We start from the raw sequence: 16,087 nt of genomic DNA, 5'->3' as shown, positions 1-16,087 counted from the left end.
CTGTCATCTTTATCGACGTGCTATTTCAACCACTCACACCGAAGCTAACCCGTGACGCTGTGAGAGATACGCAGGAAAAAAAAACAAAACAGGACAGCCGACATCTTGGATATAGCAACAGTGGAATCAGCGCAATGTCTGTAAATGATCAGTGTTGTTTGTGCCATGAAAATGTGCGGATTAAAGGCAACATTGTGCACAGCAGACTTATTTTTAAAAAAGAAGCCAACCAAAAAAGTATAGACGAAGGACTTACAGAACTCGCTTCTCCACTACGTCACATGCAGGACACACCTGCCCTGCGTCCTGATTGGCCAGACCATAAATTCGGTTGCGGAAATCACTTTCAATGAGCGGTGTCCCAGATGTATGTGAGAGGAGCTAGGCGGAGCGAGACATGCATCTGGCTGTTGTCAGGTTACTGATCTGTAGCTTCGAGCTATAGAGCAGCTGGGCTTTATTTACTTTATGAGTTGGAAAAATAGTTTTAAGACATTTTAAGCAAGAAACTCCACCTCCAAACTTCCTCTGTTCATCAGGGTTATGATCCCACTAAAATATGCAGTTCTTGTTCGGAGTACCAGATCTCCAGCATATCGCCTCCTGCTAAACACTTGGATCAGCTTTTCTGATTGGTTGACGCCCCGGCATCCAGCGGCAACAGTTAAGATTTCTGAACTCCTGCACCAGACGCTTGGATTCGCTGCACCTGATTCGTGGGCGCGCCGCTGGACTTCTCAGCACCGTCCCCCATAGACTTTGCATGTAAATCAGATGCTTTGACATCCAAAACACGTTCGGTGTGAACTCACTATTACTATTCTTAAATGAAAATTGACTGAAATTGTCTATGTTTTGAAATTTGCACTTTGGTGAATTGCGATTATATGGCAAATGCAATTGATTGACCAGCCCTAGATGAGGCCTGCCTTTTTAAGAAGATTCACAACTACATGCTTAAAAACTACTATTAATAGTTTTACAGAATGTTTGGTCTAATTGTAGCAAGTACCTCTTTAAGCAACCGAGGAGGGATAGAATCTGCATAAGAACCAACAGGCTTCATATGATCTATTATATTATTTAGAAAAGAAAGGGACATCAGCTCGAGCTGATGAAAAACAGATGAACAGTGAGAAGGACTGGAAGGTTCGTAGGCTAAGAAATGAAAGTTTTCCCAAATATTAATTGAAAAGATACCAAAATAATTAGCAGCCTTATTGTTTTAATAAATCCTCTTCAGTCAACTAGAGAAGCTGGATTTTGGTAACTCTGGAGGAGCCACAGAGAAGGAGCAGGAAGGAAAGACCACTTCTGGACTCTGCAAGTGGGGAAATGCAGCAATAAGAAAAATCTAAACCATGTGATTAGGTCACAGGTTAAACCTCTAACATCTGACCGGGTTCTAGCTTGTGCATCAAATTGGACAAACCCAAAAGGCATTGCCTATTAAAAGCTCATCTAACATCCTTCATGAATGCATGCTAAAGTGTAGGCGTGACTGTGACTTGCTGTGACTCGTACACAACTTAAATCCTAGCAATTGATACAAGTTTTTCCTGCTCATAAAATAATGCACCACAGATTGGGTTTATAACAGCATTCTGTGTGATAGAATGACTCAAACTCTTATTTTGTTGTATGATACGATAGAAGTGAAAAGATCTTTGCAGTCTTTCATAGTAGAGACCAGCCAACAGTAGTGTTTTTTTTTTTTCTGTCCAGACTTGTATGCAATTACTGATTCGTTAATGTTTTCAGCGGCCATTTCTTGACCTTTAAATGAAGCCTACCCTTTTTATTCCCTTTTTACACCTCTGTAACATTTGTAATCATTGTGCCATTCTTATCATGTAGATGGGGGAGAAATATGGGAGAATTATCCTGCCATAATGCAAAAGCACATAATTTCAATTTGAGAAAAGAATTTCATCTTCTTGCACTCAAAACCTATAATGCTCACACTCAAAACATGCGCTCTCTCTCAAATATTTTCTCTTCTCTCTCAAATCTTTGTTTCTTCTCTCAGATTTAATGCTTCTTGCACAGATATTTTCTCCTCTCGCTTGCCTCCTTCTATTCGCGCACAAACCGCGCTCTGCTTGAGTCTCAGATACGCTCGCAAACCCGTAGGCTCTGCTTGCGGATTTTTTTTTTGCTCTCTCTCAGATTGGATCAGATCGTCGCCTAGCAACCTTTCCAGCCAATAGAACGGCAGCCTCAGAAAGGGTGCGCTTGTCTAACTCTACTGAGTGTGCCTGTGATAAACCTTACCGACAATAAATTGGCTTTTTAATTTAAAAGCTATTAAAATAAGAAGCTGAAAAACAACAACAATCAGGAAAATAAAAAAAGGAAATAATAAAGGGCGATTCAAGAATCACCAATGAAAAGTCACTTAATTTCTGCTGGAGGCAGAATTAGCATCTGCCCTGACTAGCAAACTTTTTTTTTTTTTCTGACGAGCAACTCTGAGGCGGGAGTTTTCTGTTCACGTCACGTCTGAAAATGGATAGCTTTAAAATAAAAAGCCATTTTATTGTCGGTAAGGTAACTACTGAATAAGGTGACTCAGTAGAGTTAGACAAGCGCACCATTTCTGAGGCTGTTGTTCTATTGGCTGGAAAGGTTGCTAGGCTACGATCCGATCCAATCTGAGAGAGAGCAAAAAAAAATACGCAAGCAGAGCCTACAGGTTTGCGAGCGTATCTGAGACTCAAGCAGAGTGCGGTTTGTGCGCGAAGAGAAGGAGGCAAGCGAGAGGAGAAAATATTTATAGAGAGAAGAAAATATTTGAGAGAGAGCGCATGTTTTGAGTGTGAGCATTATACGTTTTGAGTGCAAGAAGAAAATATTTGAGAGAGAGCGCATGTTTTGAGTGTGAGCATTATAAGTTTTGAGTGCAAGAAGAAAATATTTGAGAGAGAGCGCATGTTTTGAGTGTGAGCATTATAAGTTTTGAGTGCAAGAAGATGAAATTCTTTTCTCAAATTGAAATTATGTGCTCTTGCATTATGGCAGGATAATTCTCCCATAGAGAAAAAATTATAAGCTCTAATCCATACAGGGGATCAGATTTATGTAATCAAAATTGGCCTTAAAATAATATCTTTATTGGTCAATCTCTATTTCTTAGCACAGATCAAGCCATAGGGGTTATTTGAGGCAAATACTGATTATTTTAACACCAGTCTAACCAACGGCCAATATGTGCTGCCAATTTTTTGGGTGGCAGTCAGAGCTGATGTTGCTGTTTCTTCCTCCTTTTACCTTTTAATTAAATTGCACGATGATATCAAATGTTAAACGAGAATCAACGTATGATTAGTTCTTTGGATTTTTGGTTAGAAAAAAACCCACCAGCTGGCAGTTACTAAATATTTTTGTTTTAAAATTCATAAAAGAAAAAAGGCAGCCCTTTTCTCTTTTTAATGGTTACATTAAACAGGTGCTAAAATGTTTCTTTTAGTTTACCATTTTGGACATTTTCCTAGAACCAGAAACTATGGTCATGGAGATAATATTTTTAGCAGCACCGACACGGCGAATATTTCATGAGTGACTTGTTTAGAGGATGTTGTGAGTAGGAGGTATTTAGTCCAGGGGTTGGCAGCGTCAGTCCTTGTGCGCCACTGTCCTGCAGCTTTTGCATGCATTCCTCCTGGAACACACCTGAAACCAAAGGCAAAATTATCCCCTAGAAATGGGCCTAGAAATGAACCATTTATTTGTTCGGGTGTGTTGGACAGTGGCAGTCCAGGGCTGACATTTCCTTCTCTTAATCTATTCTATCTCAGTTCCCTGCTCCAAAATCAGCGTCCTCTCTGATTTTAAGCTGGCGTTACCGGGGTAACACCAGCTGCAAATCAACCTTTCTTGTCCTCACTTTGGTATCTGGACTTTAAAGTAAAATCATAGATGAAGCGTTGTACACATTAGAGAGGGTTGTTTTTGTAAGTTATGCTGAAATACTGATGAACTAGTACCAGTTTAGCACTCTGTGGTTTGTGTCTGCCATTAACACTTAACAGTTATCTCGGCACAGTTTCAAAAGGGTAGTGTAAATGTGATAAATAGAGACCTAATCCTTAAAAAAGTATCTTTTTTTTTTCTTTCTTTTTCAAGGAGATGAGGAGCAGTCTGGGCCCTCATGGGCAGCAGAAGACGACGAAGATCCTGAAAATAGGTACGGTTCTAAAAGCCGGGAAGTCAAGTTTGTAAAAAAGTCTAGATGTAGAAAAAAGGATGCACCTTCAAATCCTGGGTTCCGTGCAAAAGCTGCCAACACCAAAGTCATTAGAACTGAGCTGCGTTCTTTTCAGACCCGTCCCAGACGTAGCTGCGCAGCCCCAACAATCAAATATACATTTTAGCAGAAGAACTTCACGGTTCTGTCCGTTATGTCCGCTTTGGGACCTTTTATCTCAATGTCTTTATTTTGTATTTATGAAAAATATCCTTGGAGGTAAAAACCTTTTAATGATATTTTATTGGACTCTCTCCCTGTCCACTTGGCTTCTGCTAACAGTCAACCTTGAAGCAGAAACCCAAACAGATGAAGAACTTTGTTTTACTCTCACCTTTGTTTTCAATGTGATCTAATTTAAGCTAAATGTGTCTGACTTTGTTTTTAATGTCATCCACCATTATTCCAAACCTTTAGAGTTTAGAAACCCACTTAAAAAGAATATAATCTGGATTTAGTAGGTGTCGAGTTTTTGGGAAAACAAAATTGGAGAAATATTGTGTTTTTAGCTATAGGTCTGGTCAAAAAGAAAACCTTTATGCTTCACCTGGGTTCTGATTCTATCTCGGTTCTGATTTCCACGTTTTAACAATATGAACTCCTGAATTAATATTTGACCGATTTCATCCAGTTTTTATCTCTTTTTTTGTTCTACATTAATTTCACCATTTATGTTCCTTTTACTTTCTCGCCTCATAAACCTTTAGAAAAGGTTCTTATTTTTTTTTTTTTTTTTTTTTTTTTTATTCTTTTGACCCAAAGCCTTATTTTCTCTACGCTCCACGAATGACGGCGGTTTTAGCTCTTGGTGTGTTTATGCTGCTCTAAGGTCTGATCAGCCATCGATCACGACACGGCTTAAAGTTATAGTGGAGGATTTTTAAAGAATTTTTGAAGAAAAAAAACATTTGCACATGCACAACCCTGTATCCACTCCCACGAGGGAACGCTTATTAAACGTGTGTGAGAGCGTGCCCATCCTCCACCATACCTTTAAGATAAACTTGACCGTACTCAGCGTTTGGGTTTAGTTGAACAAAACCAGTTTTCAGCTTTTAGGTTTCATCAATCAAAAAACAAATCAGTTTTAATTGTTTTACTGAACAACTAAATCCTGGTTTAACGGCGTTAAGAATGAGCTTTTCTTTGTTTTCTCTTTTCATAAACGTCTAATAAATCTCAAGCTGTGTTTTAAAGCTGTAATTTCAAGGGTTATCAAGGGCAAGTTTGATGAGCCTCCATGTTCTGGGTTTTGTTTCTTTAGGCAGAGGCGATCTAAGGCAGACCTGCCTCCTTTTAAACTGTGAATCAACCCTTTAGCTCAGAGGGTAAGCTGCGCGGCCGACGCTCTCGCTGATGGTAGAGAAAGAAAACCTGTCGGCTGACAGGGATCTTTCTCATAACATAGTTAATTATTCAGTGAACAATTGGGTGTCGATACAGTGGAGGAAATCCACAGATGCCTAAAATCAGTATTTTAACGGCTTTGTGAAGGATCTTCAACTCTTGGTGCATCTGTAAGGGAAAGCAATTAGCTACATTAGCTAAGCTAACTAGAACGAAGTACAGTAAATATCTTACAGTATTACTATATTTCTACTCACTATGACTGTCTTTGATTCCACAATAAAAGAATAATTGTATGTGATTATTAGTCGTAATACTACAGAGCGGTACCGCATCATAAGCGTACTCGCAGATAAATTACTGCGTCAGGATTCTGCCAAACGTACACACGCAATAAATACTCCTATGAGCAGCTTTATTTCAGATGCTCATAACCTCTCGTCACACGCATATTTAATGTTTTACAAGGAACAGTTAGTTGCAGGTTGGGTTGGGGCATGTTGCCAAGGTAACCAGTGTCAACATGCTTCCCTTGTCCAGCTGATGTTTGAGCCTGCAGAAACGGGAGCTATTTGACTGGAACTTTTTTTTATAGGTTTCCTTTTTAACGGACAAATCAACTAATCAGAATCCAATATTCACACAGACCATGTTATATTTAATGACTGATTACAAACTCCTGAGGAGAAGCGGCCGGCCTGAAGTGGCTTTGCTAAGAGTGCAGCCTCAAGAGGCGGGATTTCCTGAAGAGTAGCCAATCACAGGTGGGCTGCTTTGTCTGGTGGTTTACTCCTTCAAAGTGATAAAAGTGGGGAGGAGCGCACAGAAACGGGTCAACATGCACAAAGAAATAAGCCTTCTTGTGATATATTGGGGCCTTGTGGTACTCGCATGTAGAACATTAGACGTGTGTGAGTATCAGTTTATAAGCAAATGTATCTAATAAAGATGCTCGTAGGAGTATTTGTTGTGTGTGTTCACCTTTGGCAGACGCCATATTAAACTCTTCCTGCGTTCGGCAGAATGACTGAGAACATTAATGGGAATAAAAGTCAGAGTCTAAGCCAGACTGCTGATGATGAAGTGAAGGGAAAGAAACCGTTCGAGAACTCCATATCAGGAAGACAAAGCCATGTCGATATGTGCGTCTCCATTATGTGTGCCTTTAGTTTATTGTCAAAAATCCTATGGAAAACCAGCACCTCCCCCGATAGCTCGGCGGCCATATTGGACAGGAAGCAATGGGTCCCTTAGCTTCTTTAGTTGAAATGAGCTCCAGCATCCCTGCTTGCAGTGAAAACAGAAGTTTGAGGCTGTTTTTATGAATGACGTAGATTAAAAACATGCAGCTTTGCCTCTAAAGCTCATAATGAAGTATAAAAAAAAATCCAGAAGCAGTCATTTGAAGAGCAGCATAAACTTTAATCTGCTGCATCTTAGCTTGTATTTCTCCTTCTAAAGAAAGCTCTGACCAATCAGGGCACAGATGCTTCTGAGGAGCTTTCAAAGCGTCTTCTTGCTGTAGCTGGTTGGGTTCTGCTCATCTTAGGATCTCCCCAGACTCGTTAGTACTTTACTTTTCCCCTTATATTAATGTACCTATGAAATGGGATTTATCCTGAGAAATCTATTCTAGATGAATATAACATGAATTATAAATGAAATATCTATGCAATATAAAGTCATGAATAAAATCACAAGATTCAGAAGAAATCCTAAATCTGTTGGTAATAAAAGGATCCGCCTTCGTACTTTCCCCATAACAGCAGCATCCTTCATGATTTCCAGCTGATAATAACTCAGGTTGCTGTTGGGTAAAGCTTTTGGAATAACCTCGGTGCTCATTGCGTCGTGACTTTTCGCTTAAAAACCAACGAAGCTAGAACCTAATAGAATGGGATTTTTTCATTAGATTTGTAATGTAGAACTGATCCCGACATCCTAAATAATTTGTCTTATCGCCACTTTTTATTTCCCAGCAATCAGAGATCCGTCCTCTCCTCTTTTGGTTTTTCATCATCACCTCATGTCTCATTATTAGTCCATTTTTTTAGTCGTTTCTAGGATATTCTGACTCTGGTCTGGTGTTTTTTTTCCTGTTTTGCAACCACTTTCTATACACAGAGTATACATTTCTGCTGACCATTTAAATCAGTCACAACCTTTTTTATCTCATTATTCTAAAATGTGAGGACCTAAATTCTGCTTAACTGGAAAAACTAATGTTTCCTGCAGTTATGCAGCTTAAGACCTTTTTTTTTCTCTTCAGAATTTAGTGGCAACTTTGTATATATCTGGGAATTGAGAGTGGGCTGTGAAACGTGACTTTAAAAAAATGTGAAGCATTTCCATCATGCCTTTAACGACAAACATGTCTGTTTTTTCCGTGTTTTTTTTTCCAGGTTGGAATTTCTGACAGCACAGCAGTGAAAGCAATGCTGTTAGGAAATCTGGGACATTATGCTCCTATCGCCCCCTCCCCTCCCTCCTTTAACGCTGTAGTCTGCTTTAGCTGTAGTGGTAGTGATGAAAATGGTCAGCAGAAATGTAAAGTGAACCTTGTTTGTGGTTATTTTTTGGATTTTGTAGAATCCCAGTCGTCTTTGACCCTGCTCCCTGTTTAGATGGTGTTTTTTGTTTCAGTTGACACTAATGGTGCTCGTCTTTCACCTCTGCTGTAACTACTGTACTGTACTAATCCATCCTAATCATGTTCAAGTCATGTGGACAAAGAAAAAGAAATGGGAGCGATCAGCATTCAAAAAATGAAACATTCTAATGATGAACTGAAGCAGAGTCGGTCTCAGAAACCACTGAGCTGGCAGTCGCTGCTGGACTTCCTGTACATATTGAGGGTTCCTGTACCAGAACCAAACACTTTCTACATTTCTAAACCGAATATATTTATTGTTAATTTTTAATCTCTCGGGATTTTTTTTCTCCTTTTATTTTGTTTTAATTCCCATCGGAGTTTAAAAGACAAGGCATTTTACTCTACATACATTTTCAGAATGAACTTCTCTGTTATGCTGTTTTGTGCCTTCTTCTTCTTTTATTGTTATTTTGTTTTTAACTTTGCGTTTGATGTGAAGTGGTCTGCCCCTTTAGTCAGAACTGAACATCACTGCAACTCCAAAAGGTCAAGAAGTGGATTGATTAAGAAATCCTCGACTTTTCTCCTGGAAATCAACTGTTACAAGCATGAAAAAGACATTTTTATCCACAGTCTTTCTCAAAAGCACAGAAAATGCAAAATAATTTTGATTCTTCTCAAAGTTTTGTCTGTTAATATTAATTGTTGTAATAAATATTTACTTTTAAAATGTCTCTGCTTCCATTATTGCCTTACTTCCTAGTTTGATCACTTCACAGACAGGTTTAGATCTCCGTTATTTTTCTGTTTGTGTTTTATCTTCCTTATAAACAGCTGCTATTAAATCTGTAAGAAATGATTGAAGTGATTCCCAAGTAAACTACAGGCACCTTTTTTCCTTGTGTTTTACTTTTAAAAGAATCGCTAAGCAATTGCTATTGGCCCAAATAAAAGCCAACCTCTCTTCGGATGAGGACATTTCTTCTGAAGGGGAAACTCAGGAGGATCAGTCTGATTCAGAGGGCAACGGCGAACCGAGCCAAGGCTCTGAGGAGAATCCAGCCAATGAAGACGGTGAGTCATTCAGCTTTTTGTAAGAAGAAATCCATCTCATTTAAGTGTTGGCTCGACTCCTTGCTGTCAGCCTGGGCTCTGAACGGGTCGATGTCACATAGAACGTATCTCTGCTGCAGGAGAAGACCTGGTTTCAGAGTCCACAGACGGCAAACTTGATGAGCCAAAGTCCAGGCACCATCTGCTCCGCCACAAACTCACATTAGATGAGGGAGCTTCAGATGACAAGGCAGAACCTGAGGGGGGAGTAGAGACGGAGAAGATTAGTAGAAGGACCAGAAGGACACATCTGTTTTGTAAGCAAACATGCAACACAAGCAGGAGGAGAAGGAAGGTCAGACTGCTCTAATGTTTAGCTTTTATCTCCTGTTAAGCTGGGAGTGAAACTTGTAGCGAAGGTAGTGGAGAGATGCAGATGAGCGAGGTGCTGAGTGAGTCAGACGAAGAGGCTGCTGACGATGGGCTCCACAGGTACTTTCAATTTATTCACCAGCCACAGATTGTTTTCATCTTTAACAAAAAGCACAAAAATGAGGAAAAAAAAGTTTCTGCACCTTTGCTTCTTGCGCTAAAATATTTCCTTCTACCAAACCTTTTAGAAACTCGTCTCAGACGCTCGATTGCAGGTTTAAATCATCAGATGATGGCTTTCAAAAAAGATTTCTTAGAAAAGAACTTTAGGTGGAATTTCAGTCATGTACTTTGTTAGATTTATATACACAGAAAACCTACAAATAAAAGAAATGTTCTTAAAGTTGGTGTATTTAATCTGCAGGTTGATGGGAATGGAAAGGGTGTTTTTGATCCTTACGATATTTTAGATATGATGCTCCTGAAATGAGAATTTTTTTCTTCTTTTAAACGGAAATCATATTTTGTTAATAAACTCATTTATCTGTTCAAATAAAGAGAAAATACACTTATTTTAACCAAAGTAGCTCACTTAGATTCTTCGTCCAAAAACTGGTATAAGAGTTCTTGTTTTTTCTTAAAATAAGTGATTTTTCTCTTGATTTGATCTGATAAGATAACTTTCCAATAGCATAATATGATTTATATTTAAAATAAAGAGCTTTTATTTTAAGTGCATAATATGTAGGGCTGAAATAACTTGATTAATCAATTATTGAAACAATTGTCAACCAATTTAGTAATCGATTAATTGTTAACTTTATCATAGAGACTGTAAAACATGCCTGACAGAGTGACTCACTCACAGCTGTAATTATACCAAGATTGTAAAAACAACTATATGTGAAGATTCTCAGTCATCCAGGTCAGGGTAAAGCTTGAAGGGTTCAGTTTAGGCAACTGGATGTGAAGTTTTCTAGAAGACGTTTCTCCTCTCATCCAAGAGGCTTCTTCAGTTCTAACTAGTGGTGGGGAGCTCTGAGATTAACATACTGGAGGTGGAACAAAGAATTAGGGGGATCAGAAGCCTGTTGGATGAGAGGCAAAACGTCTTCTAGGAAGCTTCAGGTCCAGTTGCCTAAACTGAACTTTTTCAAGCTAAAATATATAAACATTTTGCATTTAAGATAAGGAAATGTTTTAGCCTGTCAATCTGCTCTATCCAGAACCGCTCAAGTGGAAAAGTTTTATTTTTACCTGGTTTAATTTTTGAAAAAATCTTTTTAAGGAATCTTTGTCTATCCGATTAATAATCCATTATTCTAAAATAAATCGATAAGATTAATCGATTTGCAAAATAATCGTTAGTTACAGCCCTAATAATATGTAATTATCTTATTTTAAAATTGCAGATCGTTGTATTTTCCTACTCAATTTAAGATAAAATAAGCTGATTAAGACATTAAAATGCACTTTAGGATCGGTTTCTACAGTAAGTTTTAGTCTGTTAGTTTTCAGTAAATCTGAGTTCAAGATTTTATTTTCTTTCCATACGTCTTCAAACCGGAGGTGGTGTAAAATGTGTTGACCTGGTCCCAGTGCAGGATAATAACAGAAATTAAAAAGACATTAACGCAGTTTCTGTTTGGGATGGTCGTCCTGTCCGATAACATGCGGCAATCTGAGATGAACCTGAAGATCTCCAAAGTTTTCCATCTTTTATCAGTTAGTAAGCTGACAGGACAGGAGAGGAGAGCGTTAACAGGGTGCTGCCTCAGCTCGTGGGGATGGCTGGTCCAGTTCTCTCTTCAGGGTCGGCACCCCTTAGTCTAGCTTGATGTAACACGCTTGACTGTGATCAGAGACACTGACCGTCCTCCTTGCCGTTCACACAGGACAGCAATCCAAAACGCACATGAAAGCTCGATTCTGAGCCAGACCTCAGTTCTATTGACTTAATGAACCAGAACAGCTGTATAAATAAAATAAAAAAAGACTCCTTTAATTCATTTCATTTCGATAATAGTTATCTTATTTTAATCATAAAAGTCCTCATTTATCTGTTGGATCATCTTATTTACCTGCTGAATTTAAGGGTAAATTGAATTAGTTTAAAGAATTTTTACTTCTTATTAGATCAGATTTATATATATATCTGATCCTGAGTCTGAGGAAATTACATTAAAATCCATTTTATTTTATAGAAAACATTTAGGAAGGTTCAGTGTGACCAGACATCCATTATAATTCAGTTTGAGGCCGACCTGGTTTGTTGGCACCTCTATCCAGACCGGACCAGGTCCGTCTGTTCAACTCCAGCTGTGCTCTGAAAACAACCTTTTGAAACTTGCCTTTTATTTTATTTTATTATCTTAATTAAACCTAAGATAACTTAATAACCAGTGAAGTAAAATTACGTTCAAAATAAATGTAATATAAGGTGCATGATATCAAATTATCTTATTTTAGGACAATATTACTCGTTATTTTCCTTTTCAAGTTACCGGAGATAAGATAGTTCAGATAATTTTGCACTAGTTTAGAATAATTTTTTTTGTTTATTTTACTGAACTTTATCTATTTTTTTCCCCTTAATTCATTTGTCTTATTTTTGCTCCAGATCTGAAGCAGAAGATGAGGAATTAGCCTTTAGTTCGGAAGCAAAGAATCAACCGTTCTGCATTCTGTTGTCTGACTCCAGCATTGAAGAGGTAGCAGCTTCAGTCTGTAGTTTGTGGGGAAAAAAGAAGATTCTGTCATACTTCACTTTTTGTTCTTTGATTCAAGGAGAGCGACAAAGAGGATGGAGGCGAGGAGACCAGTGAAAGTAGAGGAACCCCTAAAGGACGCAGAAAGATCCGCAGAATCATCGAGGATGAAAACCTCCGCGCTGAAACCCAGGAGGCCCTCAGAGAGGAGGAGGAGAGACGGAAGCGCCTGGCTGACAGAGTGCAACAGATGGAGGACTGGAAAGAGGTACAGCAGGTCTCCTTAGAAACTTAAAGCTTTTCCTTTTGCTGCAGCTCATCCTGGAAAACACCAGTGTTTTTCTCCAGAGGATTCTTTGTTCTTGTTCAGATAACAGTGATCCCAGATGAACTGTCTCAGGTGGACTGTCCCATCACCACCAAGCTGGTCCTGGACCAGGATGAGGAGACCAAGCTGCCGCTGGTTCAGGTCCACAGGAACCTGGTGACGCACCTGAAGCCTCACCAGGTGGACGGTCAGTTTCTCAATACGATAAATTATTTTACTCCTTTTCACTCAATAAGGGAAACAGAATCATTGTAAAAAAAAAAAAACGGTGTTCCCCTTTAAATGATGCGCCAATATTATTTCTAAGAGCAACTATTCTTAAATTTAGAAAAGGAAAAAAAAACATTCTTTATTATCTTATTTCAAGTGCAGTGGGTGCAATTATTCTGTCTTAGGGGCCAGAATACTAATTTTACTTGCATGGTCATATTAGGGAACTATGATTATTTATAGAATGTTTTACCAATCTTTAGATCATTTTCACAGCTTAGAAAAATGGAGTGAATTTTGTTCCATTATTGTTGCAAAGGAAATGTTTTCCTATTGGAAATTTAGGTAAAAAAAATCAAGCCATGAATTAAAAAAAACGCTTTTTAATAAATATGTTATTCTTTCAAAAAATTTTTTTACAGATTCTATATTCTCAAATTTAACTTTTTTAAGCAACATTTTATTGGTCAAGTTGACCAATTTTATTGGGCTAGAAGCGAAAAAATATAAAATCTGTAAAAAATAAAATTATAAAAATGTTTGAAAAATTATATTAAAATTATCTTGTATTTTTAGTTCTTACTGCTGCATTAATTTAAAAACTATACTTTCTTTGGTAGAATGGGTCTCATTGCATAACTAGAAACTGGAGTTATTTTCCATTTTTATGAATTCAACCAATTCAAAAATACTTTATAAATCCCAAAAGGGAAATTAAATTAATTAATTGGTTAAATTTCAGTCGGATTGGACAGATTTTTATTTTTAAGATGGATTTCTCTGAAGGTTTTTGCCTCCAGAGGGTCGTTCTAATGCTATATTCACACTGTACGCACTTTGACCATCAAAAAGCTTCTGCTGCTTCATTTCTAAAGCTTGTCCACATAACCTTTTAATATCCACCTTATTTTGGGAAATCCTCCCCTATTTTGCATACCCGAATAGAAAAGCAAATGGCTTAGGAACTGTAAGCCCAAATTACATGTGTGGTACATTATTTGAAAGCTAACACCTTCTAGTTTCTGAATATATACATGGAAATTGGGTGAGTAAAACACCCAAGCTGCATCAAGCCCCAGCTGCATCAGTTCTAACAAGAGAAGTTTTTTTTTTTTATTCTCCAAAATAATAGGTATTTTTGAACAGCAGTTATAAAGACATGCTTGCTTGTTGTGGCTGCTATTTCATGGTACATTTTGACATGCTGCTATATCTGTGTTAATTGTGCTTTGGTGCTCGCTATGTCCATAAAGTTAACTTGATGGTTGAATTGTGGAAAATTTAAGCTTTCCAACAATGTCTAACATGTCTATATTGGTAAACATTTTACCAGTGTAATTTTTTTTATGCATTCTGAGTTATTATTTGTAAACACTTTAAAAGCCTTCTGAGAGGTTAAGGTCAGATGTCCAGTAAAGTGTTTCCAGATGTTTCTGCTGGCAGAGAGTGGCTTTGCTATTTTTTATGTAATCCGTGGGTAAAAGGTAGTTTAATATATATTAATATATTTTTAGGTGATAAAGTCCACCTGAAAACATCATCTGTGCAGTCAGTTCATCCAGATTACCATCCTGCCTTCAAATATTATTTTTCTTACTGAGCAACTCAGACCTCTGCATACTGGTGGTGCGCTGTCACTGGGAATCCCCAGCAGCAGCTGCCTCAGGCCTTGTCGCCTCATAGGGCTTTCCCCCTACTGTTGTTGGCGGTTGGAGTAGATGTTACCATTTTTCAGGCATGTGGTACAAACTGCAAGCACCGAAAAAAAAAAGCAAACTATGTATACAATGTACGCCTGTACGCATTGCTAACTAAAAGACTGCCCAGATCGCAGCTTTGTCTTAGTCAATTCCCCTTAAACACCAGAGCTAAATAGACTGGAGGTCACTGCCGGTGTTCTGACCTCCATTTTTCTTTGCAGTGAGGCGTGGCCTGACATTGTCCTGTTCTCCTCTCTTAGGTGTGAAGTTCATATGGGACAGCTGCTGTGAGTCTGTGGAGAAGGCCAACTCTTCCCCCGGATCAGGATGCATCTTGGCACACTGCATGGGTCTGGGAAAGACTCTGCAGGTAGGGAACACAGATAAGAAAGACTCTCAGCTCATCGTGACTTCCTGCTCAGCGTCATGTTTCCTCAGGTGGTGGCGTTCCTTAACACGGTGCTGCTCTCATCAAAGCTGACCTTCAGAACCGCCTTGGTGGTTTGTCCGCTCAACACGATCCTCAACTGGGTCAGCGAGTTCAAGAAATGGCAGCACAATCTGGGGGAGAATAAAGTCCGGGTACGGTGAGACAACGAGCCAAGTCAGATTATTTTCACCTGTTGGATGATACAAGCAGAAGGATGTGTTCTAGGTTTTAGAACTGGCCACGGTCAAGGATCATCTGAACCGACTCAACGCTCTGCAGAGGTGGCAGAGGGAGGGAGGAGTTATGATCATGGGGTATGAGATGTACCGCCTCCTGACGCAGAACACTCCAGTCCTACGCCAGAAGCTGAGGAGCGCCTTAGTAGATCCAGGTTCAGGAATTGTGATCCGATCCCTCTGGTTCATCCTCTAATGTCTCATCCGTTTTTTCATCTATTGTCTTCTCTTCTCTCAGGTCCGGACTTTGTCATTTGTGACGAGGGTCACATCCTTCGCAATGAAACCTCGAAGATCTCCCAGACCATGAACGCCATTAAGACCCGGAGGAGAGTGGTTCTGACGGGCACCCCTCTGCAGAACAACCTGGTAGAGTGTAGGTGTCCAACTGCACGTCCAAACAGTGACCGGGTTGAACTTTAACCTCGTTCTATGGAGGCCGAACACTGAAACTATCAGAGGTTTAGGTTGAGCATCTGTCTGTCCTCCGTTCTTCCAGAGTCCTTTTTTGCTGTAACATTTTTGTGAAAAAGGTCTAACTTCTATTTGCCGGCATGAATCTGCAAGCTAGCTGCTCCTCTCCCTTCTCTTCCACGTGGTTGCAAACCCACTTTAGGCATGTTACTGCCACCTAAAGGGCTAGAATTAGAAATTTAGCTATTTGCTCTCTTATACAGTGGGGCAAAAAAGTATTTAGTCAGCCACCAATAGTGCAAGTTCTCCCACTTAAAAAGATGAGAGAGGCCGGTAATTTTCATCATAGATATACCTCAACTATGAGAGACAAAATGAGAAAAAAAAATCCAGAAAATCACATTGTCTGATTTTTAAATTCTTTAAAAATCAGACAATGTGATTTTCTGG

General features: G+C 38.9%; 1 protein-coding gene across 1 annotated transcript in view; it reads left to right on the top strand.

Annotated features, from left to right (window-relative positions):
• LOC107087887 (transcriptional regulator ATRX-like) overlaps positions 1–16,087 on the top strand; it is a 40,052-nt gene that overhangs the window by 18,536 nt on the left and 5,429 nt on the right. The window contains exons 10-20 of the mRNA XM_015379710.1: positions 4,126–4,186; positions 9,106–9,260; positions 9,380–9,556; positions 9,635–9,731; positions 12,232–12,322; positions 12,399–12,587; positions 12,690–12,834; positions 14,818–14,927; positions 14,996–15,139; positions 15,213–15,378; positions 15,462–15,599. Of these exons, the coding sequence (XP_015235196.1) occupies positions 4,126–4,186; positions 9,106–9,260; positions 9,380–9,556; positions 9,635–9,731; positions 12,232–12,322; positions 12,399–12,587; positions 12,690–12,834; positions 14,818–14,927; positions 14,996–15,139; positions 15,213–15,378; positions 15,462–15,599 (1,473 nt within the window). The remainder of the gene's footprint in view (positions 1–4,125; positions 4,187–9,105; positions 9,261–9,379; positions 9,557–9,634; positions 9,732–12,231; positions 12,323–12,398; positions 12,588–12,689; positions 12,835–14,817; positions 14,928–14,995; positions 15,140–15,212; positions 15,379–15,461; positions 15,600–16,087) is intronic.

This window comes from Cyprinodon variegatus, unplaced genomic scaffold (assembly GCF_000732505.1).
Source record: "Cyprinodon variegatus isolate N-32 unplaced genomic scaffold, C_variegatus-1.0 Scaffold198, whole genome shotgun sequence".
Lineage (NCBI taxonomy): Eukaryota > Metazoa > Chordata > Actinopteri > Cyprinodontiformes > Cyprinodontidae > Cyprinodon > Cyprinodon variegatus.
The sequence above is the reverse complement of the archived record's forward strand: the minus strand, read 5'-3'. Positions and strand labels throughout refer to the sequence as shown.